The 18,962-nt window shown below is 36.2% G+C and overlaps 1 protein-coding gene across 4 annotated transcripts in view; it reads left to right on the forward strand.

Moving 5' to 3' along the window:
* Positions 1-18,962, forward strand: part of FGF12 (fibroblast growth factor 12) — a 593,021-nt gene that overhangs the window by 397,566 nt on the left and 176,493 nt on the right. For all 4 annotated transcript variants that reach the window (XM_010373014.2, XM_010373013.2, XM_010373012.2 and 1 more), the window contains one exon: positions 7,358-7,461. In XM_010373014.2, coding sequence (XP_010371316.1) covers positions 7,358-7,461 — 104 coding nt within the window. The remainder of the gene's footprint in view (positions 1-7,357; positions 7,462-18,962) is intronic.

The raw sequence follows: 18,962 nt of genomic DNA on the forward strand, positions 1-18,962 counted from the left end.
TTACTGCAGCCTTGACTTCCCGGGTGCAGGCTACCCTCTGACCTCAGCCTCCCAAGTAGCTGGGACCACAGGCACACACACATACCTGACTACATTTTTTTATTTTTATTTTCGTTTTTACAGAGATGGAGTCTCCCTGTGTTTCTCAGGCTAGTCTCAAACTCCTAGGCTCAAGTGATCCTCCTGCCTTAGCCTCCCAAAGTGCTGAGATGACAGGCATGAGCCACCACGCCTTGCTGACAAGGTGTTTAATATCTCAATTGTAACAGATTCCCCAAGCTCTTTCCTTCCTCTTAACTCCCTCCAACCTTGCATCACTCTACACACACATGTACTCCTATCCTCACCAGGCCCATGCATCCCATGAGTCTGCCATTTCAGACTTTGTACCGTGTAGGTTTTTTGGCTTTCCTTTAGTCTATGTGTAATACATATTATCTTCAATTTTTTCTACATGCTTAATTATAAAAATATGTCCTAGAAAAGTTATGAATAAACATGTGCAAGGAGAAACTACTCGCCATTCATTTATTTATTCAGCAAATATTGAATAACAGCGTCTAAAACCAAGATATCATGCTAGGCATTGGGGTTCATAATAAAAGTTTCTGGTGCCTTCAACTTGCCCTTGAAATAGTGGAAACCTCAGAAAGATTCACAAATAAGAGTATTCTCACTACAGACCACGTCTGTTATGTTCATCACTCTTTTTTTTTTTTTTTTTTTTTTTTTTTTTTTAGCTTCAGCGTGATATTTGGCATAGAGTAAGTGCTCAATAAATTTTTATGGTAAGAATAAATGACTTCTAAGTCAGGTTTTTACAAGTGCTGTATGTGAGCTCAACTTACTAAGGCCAAGGTCCTACCCCAAAGGTTAGGATGGTACTATTCATTTTCTCAATTATTTTTCACTTTGTACTCCTCAGAGAAGTTAGGACTTTTATATACTGTTAAATGACTACCTTAAGTACTTTGACTACTTCAAGTAGTCAAATACTGAGTTTGTAATAAAATGGCATTTTGCATATCAAGATGCCTAGCAGGACGCCTGAAAAAAAAGTAGACATTCAATGAATATTATCTCTTTAGTTTTTCTTTTCTCATTTGTTACTTTGTCTCATCTTCTCCTTCCACTTAAAGTTCAACCTGAGAATGACTTAGGTTTTGTAGGTCCTAAAGCTTATAAATATAATTAAATGAAAATTAGATGCAAAATTGAGTATTTACAGTGAGAAAATAAACCACAGAAGTTTAATTTTTGAAAAGCTGGGAACTATCAAAGATGATAAAACTCAGGAAAATAATACAGTATTTTAATTAATTGCCTGATAGCAGCAAGTCTATACATTTCCTTCCCATTATTGTGAATATATAATTTTTGAATGTCTTTCCACATGAAAACACTTTTTTATTATACATTTCTTGTAGAGATAAATATAAAGATAATTCAATCTTTCATGTAGCATGATTAATCAAAGTGATCCTTAAATATTTTATAACTTGGAAGTGTTTATTTTAGGTTCACAGCTCATCATTATCTGATGATTAGTGATGTTGAGTATCTTTTCATATACCTGTTGGCCATTTGTATGTTGTTCTGGAGAAATGTCATTCAAGCCTTGTGTCCATTTTTTAATTGGCTTATTTGTTTTATTTTTTATTTTTTTATTTTTATTTTTTTATATTTTTTTTGCTATTGAGTCATAGGAGTTTCTTATGTACTCTGGATATTGAACCCCTACCAGATATACAATTTGCAAATATTTTCTCCCATTCCATAGGTTGCCTTTGCATTCTGTTGATTGTTTCCTTTGCTCTGCAGAAACTTTTTAGTTTGATGTAATACCACTTGTCTATTTTTTTGCTTTCATTTGCCTGTGCTTTTAATGTCATATCCAAGAAATAAATCTTTGCCAAGGCCAATGTCAACCTTTTCCCTTATGTTTTTTTTTCTATGGGTTTTACAGTTTTAGGTCTCACATTTAATTATTTAATCAATTTTGAGCGAATTTTGTGTATGGTATAATATAAGGACCCAATTTCATTCCTTCATATGTGAACACCCAGTTTTCTCAATACAATTTGTTGAAGAGACAATACTTTCCCTTCATTACCTTTTCCAATACCTTTTTTCCGTGAGGTTTTATGATTGAGCTTGGTTTATTGAAGCCAAGAGTACCAGCTCCATTATTTCAGTTTTTAAAATACAAGAGTCAACTTTACAAAAAGATTTAGAACAAGATGCTCCTTTTGGATAGGACAAGTTTAAGAAGATCTTTGAATGTCAGATTAAATACTTGGACTCTATTTTGTATATAATTGTAGTATTTAGTCCACAAATGTTTACTGGGATTGCTAATATACACAGAATATATACTACCCTGCATATTCTCTCTCTCGTTTTCTCTCTGTGTCTCTCTCTGTCTCCTCCTTTCCTCGTATTATACAAGTGTAGTTTCGATGTGAGTTTTGTTTTGGAGAGCTTACAATCTAGTTGTGGTTGGAGAGGAAACAGATTTTTTAGAGGAATAAAACTATAAATTGTGATAAATATAGTCTGGATCCAGGAATAGGGCAGCTAAGAAGTGAAAGAAAGCACTTGGCATTTGGTGTGTCATTTCAAGTATGTCAGGGATTTCAGTGTGAAGATGTAGGGAGAGTGACATTCCAAGCAGAGGGAACTAAGTTAGCAAAAAGATGGAGTTTAGAAGGTAGGAGGAGGAAGAGCAAATTACTAGAAGCACTCAGTATTGAAGTGAAAGTGTCATGTAGCACAAATGTATGTTGTAGATTAACCTTGAATATCAGGCTGAGATGCTTTAGTTTCTAATTTCATTTTTATCTTAAAAAGAACTTTCATTGTAACAAGGAAACCTACATTCCTGGAAAGAATGTGTTTTTGTCATAACCCATATAATAACATTTATTTAATAAAGCTATGTACTTGTAACTGGGCTAGACATTACAGCAACTACCCTCAAGAATCTTGCAATGTAGGGACAGAGACAGAGATATAAACAAAGAACTCTAAAACCATGTTCTAAATACCATTACAAAAATATACACAAGAAATAAGCCATCTGGAAAAGGGAAGTATTATTTCTGAAGGGCTTTGGGCAAGACTCATGGGGGAGTTCAACAGGTAGGCCTTAAATGATGAAAAGAGTTGGCCAAATTTAGAAGTGGGAAGATAAGCTTTCCAAAAAGAGATAGAGGACAAAAGAGGACAAACTCCAGCCTAGTTAAAGATTGAGGGGGAACTTAGGAAATGGCAAAAAGCTCTGTGAAGCCGGTTACAGCAGATGGAAAGGGTGACAGGTGATAAGCTGGAAATGTGGGTTGGAGCCAGGTTGTAAAGGACACTGGAGACAGGGAGGAATCACTGCAGGTTGTAAGCAGGAAAATGGCATAAGAGGATGCAAGGGACTTAAAGAGTGGGTGGAGTCAAGTAGCCCAGTTACTATGAGTTAGGACAGTGGCTTTGAGGAGTAGTGAAAAGAGCAAAGGGCTCCTGTGAGCTAGAGCCAGAGTGTGCTACTCTGAAGATAATTAATGGATAAGAGTAAGTCATTTGCCGCCTTTTGGGATTTTTAGGAGGCAGATGAGGACGTTTCCAGAGAAACTGTGTTTAGCTTTTACCAATAAAGTCTCATTTCAAATCATTTACTGATTTTTAAAAATGGGCTTGGTAAGTCTTACAAAGCAAACCAGCTAAAAGCCATTATCATCTTGTGGTTCATATAAAACTTTCAAACAGGTTTCTTGTTTTTGTCCCTGCCTAGCATTATCAGTTTGCTGTCATTCTTCATGTATGAAAAATTTTATAGTTGCTTTTCCTTCTATGGTGAGCTACGTAAACCGGTGTTCTTAGCATTTATCCTGGGAAGTCTTTTCTCCTTCTCACAGTAATTGTCAGTGAACTTAATATTTTCCAGTATCTGCTTTTATTTAAAATGAAGTACCTTGCATCTAGTTCATATCTTACATATTAATTCTGCTTTCATTAGCATCTCTATCAGTTAGGATTAGGGTTGGCTCTGCATTGCACAGAGTAAAATAACAAGGACTTATTTTCTCACGTAAAAGCCAGACCTGGGTAATTGAATGTTGGACTTGTGCCACTGCTCCACAAAGCTCTCAGGGACCCAACTCCTTCCAGCTCACCTGCCAGCACCCGCTGGGGAGTAGTTCTTGTTTCTGTGGTTTCAGATGATCCAGCTACCATATTCCCATTCAAACAGCAGTAGGTAAAGGTTGAGAAGGGGTGCAAAGGACACCTATAAGTTGTCTGTAAGGAAGGATTCCTCAAGTCTGTAATGATGTGATGACTCATATCTCATTGACCAGTAGTGAGTCCATAGGACCTACATCCTACATCTGGTTGCAGGTTGCAGGATATGTAAGAAGATGTAGCTGAATAATCTATTTATTTGCAAGAAGGTAAGAATGGATATTAGAGGAAATTAAAAGAACAAAAAGGGGAGGCCGAGACAGGTGGATCACAAGATCAGGAGTTCGAGACCAGCCTGGCCAACACAGTGAAACTCCATCTCTACTAAAAGTACAAAAACTAGCTGGGTGTGATGGTGGGTGCCTGTAATACCAGCTACTTGGGAGGCTGAGGCAGGAGAATCACTTGCACTCCAGCTGAGTGACACAGCTAGACTCTGTCAAAAAAAAAAAAAGAAAGAACAAAAAGATGAAATATGATGTTTGGAACAGGTAGGCCCATTAGAGAGCCTGAAAGCCTTTGTTTAGCATTTTCCCCTGGGTTAACTCTAAATCTTTTTGTACTTCTAAAAATTAAGGTAATCATTCTGTCCTAAATTCTTCATAGCATTTATGGTTGAGGATCAAATATAATTAATGAACGTATCAGCACTTTGAAAATTGTTACACAAATATAAAGTATTATATTTTAAAGCATTAAAACAATCTGCTGAATATAAACTAAAAAATATTATTGAGGCAATATGTCAGTTTTTACAGTAGCCTTATGGTAACTTTATCTGACAAACAGAAGAATTAGGTGTTCATGACAAATAGCTCTTCGAGAGGACACGTCTCTGAATCACTTTCAGAAACATGACAATGCATTTGGTTCTATCAATTCTGTGCAAGAAGGATTATCATGTGCATTTTACAGATAGGAAAACTAAGGCAGAGAAGTTAAATGAATAGCTCAAAGCCATGTAACTTAGTGGAGGGTTTAGAAACTATGTGTCTGCAAATCTCATACTCATAATCTATGTTTTTGCTCTAGTTTTCATATGGCACACATCTTGTTGCCCATTTGGTAAAGTCTACATATCTAAGATTAGAACGACAGCCTCGCAGTTATTTATCCTTATTTTATTTACATGGTGTTCTTTCTCATTTTCCCCCAATATAAATCAAATCCTCCAATCTGCCAGTCCCTTTCTGCATACACACATTACTCTGCAAAACCACCTAACTTCCTGCCTCACTAAAATGTTTTCTGTTCTTGGTTTTCTCAACTTCTGCTTCTTCTTTAAGTGTCAACTCAGGTTCCATTTTCTGTGTAAGGCATTCCATGAATACTTCAGGCCACACAGAGCTTCCATTTTCCTGAACTTCTGTAATATAGAGAATATATATATAGAATGCATATATTACATTTAATTATAGAAGTACATTATACGCTGTATCATATTATTCCATATGTCTTAGCTTTTTCTCCCCAACTAGACTTTGTCTAGTTCTTGTATTTCTTAAGTTGTTTCAGTAACACAAGGATACTGGTAAGAATATAGCAAGAAATAAAACCAGTTCAAATCTAAATTGAGCCAACAATTAATCTATGAGAAACTACTTATAGTTTCTTATCTAGTCTCAGTTTTCATGACAAATGTGGAAATGGGTTCAAAGAGGCAAAAAGACTGTCAACAGCTAAGAATGGAATCCTGTTCTACCAAACCTGTGGTCTAAGGCTTGATCCTCTACAACTGTCCATTGAACATTGACTAAAAGCCAAATACTATGAGTGTGTGTGTCTGCGAGTGTGTGTGTTTAGCTTACTATTGTAGGTTGAGAGAAGCCCAGAAAAATAGAGGCATCCCTGAATAACAGTAGCCCTCGGGTTAATTTATATGTATCTTGTATTAAAAACTAAGAAGACAAGAACCGAGAGGAATTTTATCAATAGAAAAGGTGGATAAGAACTTCTAATTAAGCCAGGATACTGAAATGAACTGCAGAGATATTTTCTTATGCATACAACCATGAGATACTTCATTCATATCCATCTTGCCATCTACAGAACCTAAGTATATGATTGCTTTTCTTCCATATGCAATGTGAATTGTTTCAGGGTGGGGGCAATGTTTTCTGTTTATGCTCATTTTGTGATCTTAAAAGTAACTGAAGTTGTCCCAAGGACAGAAATATATTGTTGGAAGAAAAACAGAAGGTTCTCTTAGGTATCTTTTTTTCTGATCTATGAATTCCTTCTCCAAGTGGACATATAGACTATTGAGTACTTTGAGTGATGAGCAACTCGAATATGTAAAGACTGCAAGCATGTTCCCATTTCATCTTAGGATGTTGAATTACTTTTGTCAAATTAATTCTTAATGGTTTTGAGTATATGTGTGTGTGTGTGTATATATATGTGTGTATACACATATACATACACATATATTACATACACACATATATTACATATATATACACACATACATTTTTCCCACCTGGATATAAATATATAAAATATATCCTTTATAGCTTAAGCTATCTATCAATCATCTATCCATCTGTTTATCTTTCTTTATTTACATGTAAAAAATTGAGATATCAAGAAAAAAGTTTTGTCTGAATGTTATCACCAATAGGTCAGCAAATTTTGCATTCTTCTTCTGTGTTCAATATAACGTTTGGAACAACAAGGAAAAGACTAAAAACAAGAAGCTTTGGACTGTTGTAAAGATAATATTTTGTTATTTCTTATGACTACAGATATATTTTCTCCTGTTGAGAATTTCTCGGTTCATATTATTTGTTTGTTAGAAAAAATTATCTTATATTACCTGTTTGAGGGTAATTTTTAGGATCAGGAATCCTGAAATCTCAGATCCAGTTGGGCCTTTAGAGACCTTCTAATCCAACCCCTTTGTACAGAGTTTATGTAACTTACCTGAAGTTACATAGGTCATTAATGCTGGCGCAGGGTCAAGAAGTCAATTTCCCTCATTTTTAGACCTCTCTTTATTTCTTTCTCTCTCCATTTTTCTACCAAGTTCAATTAATAGGTTTTAATTCTCAAAAGGATTATTAGAAGAAAAAAGATTATTTATTCAAAAGGTCACTGATCCTTTCCTCCTTTCTTTTTCTCCCCCCAGCTCTCTTCAATCTAATTCCCGTGGGCCTGCGTGTAGTGGCCATCCAAGGAGTGAAGGCTAGCCTCTATGTGGCCATGAATGGTGAAGGCTATCTCTACAGTTCAGTAAGTACATTGTAGTGTGTATTTGTGTGTATGTGTGTGAACTACCACTGAGAGGTAATAGAGTAACCATCATGTTAGGCAGGAAAATTGGAAGTTGAAGTCATTTTATATTTTGTGATCCCGTTTTTCAGGATTATTTTGAGGTTTTGTAATTTAGAGTGTTAAGGACCATGTCTTGTTGAATGACTATATTTGCAGTTACTCTCCATGCAATATAAATTCCTTGTGTCTAGCTTCCATTTCTGCAGAATATTCTCCTTTTGGAATTTTACCTTTCTGTTTAATTCAAAAAGCAAGACATTTTTCTTTTCTCTTGTTATCTCTCCTTTAAGCATAGAGGATGGCTCAGGAAGGAAAATTCTTCAATTTGTCTGGAAATAGTCTCTGTCCTACCATGGAGAAAAAAACTTTCATAATGGATTGTGGCTTTGTTTGTATTTAGTAGGTCTATGTTTCATCTACTGTGTCAGAGTCTCAGAATAACTTTAACTTAAAGGCAATATGAATTTATGGAAAGAGCTCTGGATTATGAGAAAGGATATTTGAGTTTTATTTGCATTTCATGTACTATCTTGATATCCCTTTGGGCAAATTATCTTCCTCTGCTGGCTTAATTTTGGACCTTTCAAATGAGCATGTTGGACACCATGTTGTATCATGTCTTCTTTCAAATCCCAAACTGGCAAAATTAGGTAGCATCAGTGGCTCTGTTATCAGCACTGACATATTTTAAAGTTACGAACACAATTCTGATGCTTGTCTCACTCTCAGGATAATAATTTATGTGTTGAGGCTGGGCACGGTGGCTCACGCATGTAATCCCAGCACTTTGGGAGGCCGAGGCGGGTGGATCACGAGGTCAGGAGATCGAGACCATCCTGGCTAACACGGTGAAACCCCCTCTCTACTAAAAATACAAAAGAATTAGCGGGGCGTGGTGGTGGGCGCCTGTAGTCCCAGCTACTCGGGAGGCTGAGGCAGGAGAATGACGTGAATCCGGGAGGCAGAGCTTACAGTGAGCCAAGATCGTGCTACTGCACTCCAGCCTGGGTGACAGAGCAAGACTCCGTCTCAAAATAGTAATAACAACAACAATAATAATAATAATTTATGTGTTGAGAGAATGTGGCTGCACTGAATGGTGTATGTGTGTGTGTGTGTGTGTGTGTGTGTGTGTATGTGTATTTCCGCTTTCCTGTAAGAGAGTTGGCTATTTGTAGTTCATGAAAAAAATTCGTTGAAAATCATGATTACAGATTTCCACCCTTACTTTCTATGATCTCAGTAAATAGCACAAGGTTATTTTGGAAGTTCCCATATGTCTACTGGATTCTAAATTAGTTATTGACTAGTTTTCATTAGACTCTTCCAATGTTCAATTAAACGAATCTCTGGTATATTGGAGCTCAGACATTGATACCCTCAAATATGGTGTTTTTACATGCTGTACAGAAGAAGCAGCCGCAAAGTCTCTCTGAACTCCCTCTGCCTCCTGTGGCTCAATCCTATCTCTCCCAAAGCACAGGATGAAGTTGTTCTCTGGAGTTCCCTTATCTGCCTAAGCTCGGACCTGCCAAAGAAGAAAACAATTACCTTTGGTCTCTTCCCTGAGTTTTCATTAACTGAACTCCTATCACAGGAAGAAAGACTGAAGTTCATCAATACACCTAGACAGCGTTTTGTCACAAACCGTGGTCTACTCTGCAGATCCAAAACACTTCGTCCCAGCTCATTTTATGTTCTTTAAGTTCATTGAACTCCCCCCAAAATCATTTGCTATCGCTATAAAATTGTCCACACCTCCCCATCTCCCTTTCCTCTAAAAAGAAGGGTATTGGCTGGGCGCCGTGGCTCACACCTGTATTCCCAGCACTTTGGGAGGCCAAGGTGGGCGAATCACGAGATCAGGAGATCGAGACCATCCTGGCTAACATGGTGAAACCCCATCTCTACTAAAAATACAAAAAATTAGCCGGGCGTGGTGGTGGCGCCTGTAGTCCCAGTTGCTCAGGAGGCTGAGGCAGGACAATGGTGTGAACCCCGCAGGCGGAGCTTGCAGTGAGCTGAGATCGTGCCACTGCACTCCAGCCTGGGTGACAGAGCCAGATTCCATATCTTAAAAATAAAAATAAATGAATAAATAAAAAGAAGGATATATAACCATGTATACCACATTTCACATGGTGGGGTGATCACCCTGTGATTCTCCCCAGTGCACGTTAATAAGTTTGTATTTATTTTCTCCTGTTAATTAGCCTTTTGTCCATCGATTTTCACTTAATCTACAGAGGGCGAAGGGAAAATTTTCCTTTGGCTCCAACAGGTACATCATACTTGCTTATTAGTAATACATCTGTCATTTGTATTACAATTATGGAAGTTAATATTTTACTCCTGAAAATATTCAGATCAAAATATACACTTACATGCTGTATGTGTACATATACATTTTTTCAAAGTTTCTGCTCAAAATAACACTTATATACATTTTCAGTCAAAATAATGGGCTCTCTTAGTGTGTCACAGCTCTGACAATTCTTCATGTCCAGTTATTGTGAGTCCATTTTAAATGTAAGAATTAAAATAAGAAAAAAGACAAGATGATGTTATTTTGACTATTTCTAGTTAGTCTTACTTTAAAGATTTAATCAGTCATTAAATAAGCAGCTAAATGTAGACTGTATTATGTGTATTTAAAAGGTCATAATTCAGGTTATAATTCCACAGAAGCTGTAGAGTTCAGTTTATTAGACTAGAGTCGATCCCCAAAAGTCCATAACAAAGAAAAACACAGAAAGTTTGACAACAGTATTGTAAGCAGGAGACGATTGTATAAGGGAAGGAGGGAGTTTAGAGGGATTGCTGGGTTGTGGTTTCATCCTCTGAAGCTTTTCAGATATGCATTCCTTCTCTCTTTCTGGCTTAGATCTGAGGTTAAGAGGGGGTGGGATCTTGAGCCACAAGAGGGAGTTTCTTTTGTGATGGAGTTTACCTTTGTAAACCTAGTGGGGTATCTAGATTTTCAGTTCTTCTCTCCACTTAAGTCAAACTTGCCTCATAAAATCACAATGCTTTCCCCTGGTGAGTTAAAAATCATCTGTTACCTTTGACTTTCCTGAGGTGTTTCTGGTATGCATTAAGGCTAGAATTTCTTTGAAAAGCAATTTTCTATGTTGTGGGCAACACTGTAGTTGGGCAACCAATAAGGGTCATAACTGCAGTTCATTGAGAGAGAGGAGAGGGTTGAGGCAAACTAAGAGAACCTAGATAAGCTCATTTAGAACCCAAAAGATTCACAAGTAGTATCATTTTTCTAGTGTCATTTACGTCATTTACCTGGCTTCTATTTATTTTTAAGCTAGGAATTAATTCCCTTGTTACTTTTGATTTCTATTTCTTCACCAGGAAGCAGGAGGAGAGAGTGTCAAAGATGGAGTGACTGTTAGGTCTAAAGCACAGAGCTGTAGTTTTAAGAGTTGCTCTGAAATTTTGTGTTTTAATAGGTGAGTTTAAGCCATATGTATTTGATGAGATTATTGATGTATCTGGATATGTTTTTACCATAGTAGTGTGTATTTTTCTAAATTTCCTTTTGCTTCTCTTTTCTTTTTAAAAAACATTCTGTTGTTTTATTCACATGATTTTATTTTATTAAATTCTTCTGCAAGTTTGTAATCCTAGACTATATTTTTATTCCTTTAGTGGTTAGTCTTATTTTTTAAAATCATACATAAATAACGACATACTTTGCTAAATATTTTTTAGTGTTTCTGTCTTCCTTTCCAACAGCTTATGGATATTATGGTGTTTTCTTTCTAGTAAATACCACAACCTTTCTTGCTGCCAGTTTGATTAGTTGCACTTTAAAATAAAATCATATGCACAATTAGTTATTTTATAATTATTAAATTAATGAATGTTTTGAATAATTTGTATGCATAGAATTTTTGTTTGTGTGTATATATCAAATTTGGTCTCTGATTTCACTTTTCTTCTAAACTAAACCTTTGATTGTTTTGTGTGTGAGGGTGTGTGGATGGTGAACTTGCTTTTGGTATCCATGAAAATGTCTTCCTTTCACTTTCATTCTTGAATTGCAGTTCAGGTAGTTATAAAATTCTGAGTAGACCAATATTTTTCTCAGCATTTGGAAAATAATATTACATTGGTTTCTGGTATCTATTGTTCATTAGGAGAAGTTGCCATCAGTTTAATATTCTTTCCTTTGTAGGTAATCTCTACAGAAACTTTTTTCTGCCTTGAAAAACTAAAATTCTGTATACCAATTGAACAACAGCTCTCTTTCCTCTCTTCCCCCAGCCCCTAGCAAACACCATTTTTTACTTACAGTTACAAAGAGTTTGACTCCTTTAGATATCTCATATAGGTGGAATAATGCAGTATTTGTGCTTTTTATAACTGGCTTAGTTCACTTAGCATAATGCTCTCAACATTCATCTATGTTGTAGAATATGACAGGATTTCTTTCTTTTTAATGTTTAAAATATTTTAATGTATGTTATGTGCATTCCACATTCTGTTTATCTATTCATCTATTGATGGACATTTAAGTTACTTTGACCTCTTGGATATGAGCTTACTGCTGCAATGAACATGGGTGTACAAATACCTTGTCAAGATCTTGCTGGATGATATAGTAACTCTGTTTTGTTTTGTTTTGTTTTGTTTTGTTTTGAGAAAACACCATACTGTTTTCCCTATCAGCAGCATCATTTTACATTCCCACCAACAGTGCACCAAAGCTCCAATTTCTTCACATCCTTGCTAAGACTTGATACTTTTTGTTTCTTTTGATAGTAGCCATCCTAACAGGTGTGAGATGATATCTCATTTCGTTTTGATTTGCATTTCTCTAATAACTCGTAGTAATGGGCATCTTTTAACTTACCTGTTAGTCATTTATAAATCCTCTTTGGAGACATGTCTATTCAATTCCTTTGCCTACTTTTTAATTGAGTTGTTTTGTGTTGTTGTTATTGAGTTGGAGGAGTTCTTTATAGATTCTGGCTATTAAGCCCTTACCACTTATATGATTTGCAAATATCTTCTCCCATTCTGTAGGTTACCTTCTCACTCTGTTAGTTATTTCTGTTGACACGCAGAAGTTTTAAAGTTGCATATAGTCCTATTTGTCTATTGTTGCTTTTGCTGCTTATTCTTTTGGTGTCATATCCAAGATATAGTTGCCAAATCCAATGTCATGAAGGATTTTTCCTATGTTTTATTCTAGAAGGTTTTTTGTTTGTTTGTTGTTTTTGTTTTATTTTTTGTTTTTTGAGATAGAGTCTTGATTTGTTGCCAGGCTGGAGTGCAGTGGTGTGATCTCAGCTCACTGCAACCTCCACCTCGTGGGTTCAAGTGATTCTCCTGCCTCAGTCTCCTCTTATGCATAGATTTGTAATCCATTTTGAATTAATGTTACATGTGGTATAAGGTAAGGGTCCCATTTCATTCTTTTGCGTGTGGATATACAGTTTTTCCAATACCACCTGTTGAGAGGCTAACCCTTCTCCATTGCGTAATCTTGTTAAAGATGATTTGACCACATATTAGAGGGTTTATTTCTAGGCTCTCTGTTGTGTTCCATTGGTGTTTGTGTCTCTTTGTGCCAGTATCATACTGTTCGATTACCATAGTTTTTTACTATGTTTTGAAGTCAGAAGGTGTGAGACCTACAGCTTTATTTATTTATTTTTCTTAAGATCGTTTTGGCTATTTGAGGTTCCTTGAGATTTTATATAAATTTTGGAATGGAGTTTTCTATTAACGCGAAAAATGACATTGAGATTTTGATAGGAATTGTATTGAATATATAGATTGTTTCCTGTAGTATGGACATTTGAAGAATATTAGGTTTTCTGATTCATAAACATGGGATTTCTTTTGACAATGTTTCGTAGTTTTCAGTATATATGTTTTTCAACTCCTTGATTAAATTTAAACTCACAGCGCCTTTTAGAAAGGAAGACCAAGATAATTTTAATGGTATTAAATAACTTTAAAAAATTGAGTAAATAAAAAGTTCTATAAGGCATCTCTTTCTCAAACAAAAGAAGGTTAAGCATGTTGGAAACTTATGTTTCTGAAACACCTTCTTTGATAGTTCAGGAAATACCATTCTGTGTTACAATCTGTTGAAGCAGATTTTTCTACAAATTTTACCTTATACATAGACAGTGCCTTTTAAAAATTTTGCTGTTTAACCAGTTTTGATTTAAAATGTAATATCCTTTAATGTTTTATTCTTTTTGAGTTTTAAAAGTTTTTGAAAAAAACTTGTAAGACCACCTACATTTTCTCAAATGTTCACAGTGCTTAAAGGCATTTCGGTTGGGAGTGAGGAAGGAGAGGCATATTTTCATTTTATCCAAAAAAGATAAAAACCAAGTAAGTCCTCGACTATCCTCTGTAAATTTACTCACATCTTTTTATATTTGAGTTGCTTGAACTGAAACTTGTTTAAATAAAACAAATGTAGATAAACATCATTTGGTATGACATTAGTTATAAAGCTAGATTTTCAAATTGTGGTTAGAACACTAGTGATATAATATTTTAGGTAACTTGATAGAATAGTATGTGTGATAAAATATGTAAAGAATAAAAACAATATTTACTAAAGTACTATCACTGATACTGTTATGTTTGCCTTCTTCTCTTCTGTACCTATGTAACTCATAATTTTCCTTAAAGCTCAGCTCAAATCTTACCTGATATGTCACCTGTCTCCATTGTCCATCCTCTGTGAGAATTAGATGCTACTTCTGCTATAATATTGGAGCACTTGACTTTTATTTTGCTGGTGGGCATGAATTACATCGTATTTATCTTTGCTATCTGGGCCATCTGGGCTACGTATTTTTCCCAACCACAGCATTAAACACATTCCCTGGGAAAGGAAGATTCTCAATAAAGACTTGTGGAATTTTAAAGAATTGCCTATTTCAAGTATAGATGGAACAAATTTCATACAATTGTTGCACAATTAACTATGATTACATTGATCAAAGTTTAATTGGTAGTCTTACAAACCACTGCACAAATGCTGGTTTGTCCTCAAAGCAATCTCAGCAAACCTAAAGTTTGTTCAATACATACTGATTGAAACTCTACCACATCTCAGGCACCAGACTGCATACCGAGCATATAAAGGTGGATGAAATAGATACAATTCTTATTTTGTTATGGTTTGCTCTTATAATCATAATTAGTTAGCTGTTGTAAGGAGTTTAGGCCAACTACAAAGTGAGAGGGCATAGTCCTCAAGGCTACCCTCACTTCTGGCACCAACTGCAAGTTTGTGGCCTCACAGAATCACCTTTGGAGTGATAACTTTCCAGAGGGACTCAAAGAACTCACTGAAAACCATGGTTATACTCATGGTTACAGTTTATTGTCAGGAGAGGGACAGATTAAAATCCATCAGGGGAAGAAATACTTAAGGCAGGATTCAGTAGAAGTACCAAATACTGAGCTTCTATTGTCGTCTTCCTATGGAGTCAGGACACGTGACTCTTCGGCTACCAACATGTGATAATACGCATGGAGTGTCGCCAACCAGGAAGCTTACCCGAGCCTCTATGTCAAGAGATGTCATTGGCACCTGTTACGCAGGCAGGATTCATTCATTGCCCATGTGCTTGATCCCAGCCTCTGACTCCACAGATATTATGTGACCCAAAGCCCCTACCCTAAATCATAGTGTTAGTCTCTGTTTAACCCAAGGCTCTCAGGCAAACACAAATTACCTTCCAGAAACCAATGGCAATGACTGCACCTCTTTTGGGGCAAGTTCTTTATGTGTCCAATGTTCAAGTGAAGTGAATGCCAAACTCCATAAATAGGTACCTGTGGCTCTGTCTCCAATCCTAGTCCCTCACTCTTCTGACTACCATCTATTTTCTTACCCCAGCCCAGAAGAAGAAAATGATGAAGGAAAAGAAATTTATGGGTGTAATATCTGGCTTATCAGCACTTGGGAAATGAAAATATAACTTACTGCTTTGTATAATTTAGGAGCCTTGACATTTGCATCTAGGAAAATGGCGCTTAAAAATAATGCAGTTTGAACCTGGGCAACAGGTGAGTATCTGTCTCTACAAAAAATTTCGAAATTAGCTGGAGATGGTAGCATACACCTGTGTTCCCGGCTACAAGGGAGGCTGAGGTGGGAGGATTGCTTCAGCTTAGGATATCAAAGCTGCAGTAAGCCATGTTTGTACCATTGAACTCCAGTCTGGGCAATAGAGCAAAACCCTGCCTCAAAAAAAGCAATTTGTATAATTTGAAAAGTGTCTAGAACGTACACCTAGGCAAAACATTGGACCTTTTTTAATGAATAGTTTGATGTGCTTAGCACACATATCACTGGCATTTTAGTGGTTAATATTGGTTAAAATGTTTTTAAAAGGTTTATTTTTTCTACCTACAGCTGTGATTTGTTTACTTTTTATAAACTTAGACTATTTATTGCCCAAATCTGAATTAGGTAGTTTATGAACTAAATGAGAATTTTTTTAACTGAAGGATAAACTAAAGTCAAATTATATGAACACAGTTTTTTATTTGAACAGGGCCTTAACCTGTACCAGTTGTATTTGAAGCTGAATTAGTGATAAAGATGCTTATTTTAGTCAGTCTATATTCTAATAAATAAGTAATATTTTAAGTTCTTATCAGAGTAGCTGTAACCATGAAAGTAATAGTAACAATATTAATGGCTGTACTAGTGCAAATAATACACTGTATGTTTAGTTTTTGTTGTTTTAAAGGACTTTTAGATTTGTATTTAATATCACAGCAACTCTGTGAGGAGGGATGGAAATGAACTAGTAGATTTTTTTTTTTTTTTTTTTTTTTTTTTGTTTTTGAGAGTCTCGCTCCGTAGCCCGGGCTGGAGTGCAGTGGCCGGATCTCAGCTCATTGCAAGCTCCGCCTCGCGGGTTTACGCCATTCTCCTGCCTCAGCCTCCCGAGTAACTGGTACTACAGGCGCCCACCACCTTGCCTGGCTAGTTTTTTTTGTATTTTTTAGTAGAGATGGGGTTTCACCGTGTTAGCCAGGATGGTCTCGATCTCCTGACCTCGTGATCCACCCGTCTCGGCCTCCCAAAGTGCTGGGATTACAGGCTTGAGCCACCGCGCCCGGCTGAACTAGTAGATATTGATGAAGAGCTGAGGCTTGGTGAGGAGCTTGACTTAAATAAACCCATTCTGGTGAGTAATGGAACTAGAGTTGAAATCTAGGTCTTAACTTCAAAAACCATGAGCTTTTCATAACACCATACTGCTCTTGGCCTTATGTGTAATGAAACCTTTCCATTGGAATGTGTCTCATCTTTTCCCATGTGCTTTCACATAAACTGTCACATTTGAGCCTTGCAATAACTCTGATATTGCTGAGTGGCAAAAGGTATGCCTGGGAAACAGAGACATTAAGTGACTAAAATGAGGTCACTCAGCATAGTGAGGTACGTTAAGTAAAAGCAGCTTCTAGTTTAATATTCATTTCTTTCATCGATATTGCTTCTCCTATTTGCTGTTGCAATTAAGGGTGTGCCATACTATAGTGTTTCAACATAATATAAAAAGTATAATTCTTTGAAAATCAGGGCAGCCTATCACCTTGTTTGTGATGGCTTTATTACAGTGGTAACACCAATAACAAAAAGCAAAGAGACTGCTCGATTGATGCATGTGCTTTGCACCATTTAGAATTTCTCCTTTAATGTGTTGCCTCAGTGCAAGCAGACAATGTCAAGACTGTGAGATGACGATACTGATTTTATATTGAAAAGCTGCATCAGGAGTTACTGAGAAACATGAGTTGGGGGTGGTGACTTCTGAGGAAGCAAAATGAAAGGGCCACTATTGATAACTATGAGGAGAAGACTATTTGATGTCCACAAGGTAGGTGATAGGAGAAAGTGGTTGTTATTCCCTCCTCTAATTTCGTTTACTTCCCCACCATCATAGATACCCAAATTTCTCTCATCATTTAGGACCCAGTAAATATTTTCCCAATTTCTACAGCCCCAAATAGCTTCCACATTTTATCCGTTGATGGGACATTTATCTCTGTATTTCCTTTCTTTTATTAGAATTTGTTCTTAATGCTTTTTATATCCTATCAGATGCAAATTCATTGGGGTTAGGGATCATATCTAATATAGATTAATATCTCTCATAGCACTGAAAACTGTAATTCCAGTGTTCAGACATCTGCCGAAGTCTTTTTGAATCAGTTGATAGAGGCATCATACAGTTTAATTTTGGCAATAATTCACTGGCTCTCTGGACTTAATGGGATTTATAATAGATGTCCTGAGTATGAGCCTACACACTTTCCAGTTCAGTGACTAGTTCACTTTTGAATAGCCTGTTTCTATTCTACTGAAGTGTGTAAAATTTACTAGAGGAATCTTACTGTTCATGCCTCTTCTCTATTGAGGTTGATATGGTGCTGTAGTTTTAAGAGCTGATAGTGCCATGGTTTTCTTTCTGTACTAAATACTGTGGTAAGGGAGAGGTAAAGATTAGGCATGATATCTTCCTGGGAAGCCACCTGGTTTTTACAGTTAATCTCTCACTGAAAGAATTCTGTTCCATCCTAAAAAGATACACAGACTTTTTAAAACAAGCATATCTGGAATAGAGGTACAAAGCAGTTACCCATTCTGGAATCTGAGTTTCCTTATCATCAACTTACTTTCTCATGGAAAGTTCTGAAAGCTGAGGCATATTCACAGCTCTTTCTTGGGACAGCAAGTGAGTGGTATCTCAGAAAAGTGAAAGACGAGAGAGAGAGAGAGAGAGAGAGAGAGAGAGAGAGAGAGAGAGAGAGAAACAGGAACCTTAACTATTAATGTCAAATGAATCATAGAGTTCGAAGTTAATGATGCCTGAATAGAGAAAAGTCAAAGGCCAAATCGTAGAGGCTTGTTCAGCAAGTAGATTGTTAGATATTCAGTTTAGATCATTTACATAATTTTTTCTTCTCCTATACTCATGATTTGCTTGACCTTTGTAACATTCCTTTTTTTAAAAAAATTGGGGGCATAGCACCTAGAAAAGGATTATCTATTTTGCCTATTTCTTTTTTCACCCCATATATAGTTATTAAATGAATTGGAATTTTTTCCAGTTAAATAAAGAAAGAAAATATAGAATTCTGTCAACCCAAGCACCTGGCAATTACTGCTTGCAAACATGTGACATGGGCTATTTTTTGTTGGGATTACATTGTCTTTCTTCAGAATCAACAGATTATTAGTTATACTTTCAGTAAGGATTGAGTAACAGTAAGCATCCATTTTTAACTTATAATGTATTCATAGTAAATAGTGTTGGTTTTCTTCTAAGAGTTTATAATTTATGGAAATGTTAATACTTTAGCTCCAGGGCTAAGCTTAATTGGAAAATTAGCATATATGTTTCTAGTAACATTTTTCATTAGAAAATAAAAGCAAGGCTCAGCTTTTG

This window comes from Rhinopithecus roxellana, chromosome 1, assembly GCF_007565055.1.
Source record: "Rhinopithecus roxellana isolate Shanxi Qingling chromosome 1, ASM756505v1, whole genome shotgun sequence".
Lineage (NCBI taxonomy): Eukaryota > Metazoa > Chordata > Mammalia > Primates > Cercopithecidae > Rhinopithecus > Rhinopithecus roxellana.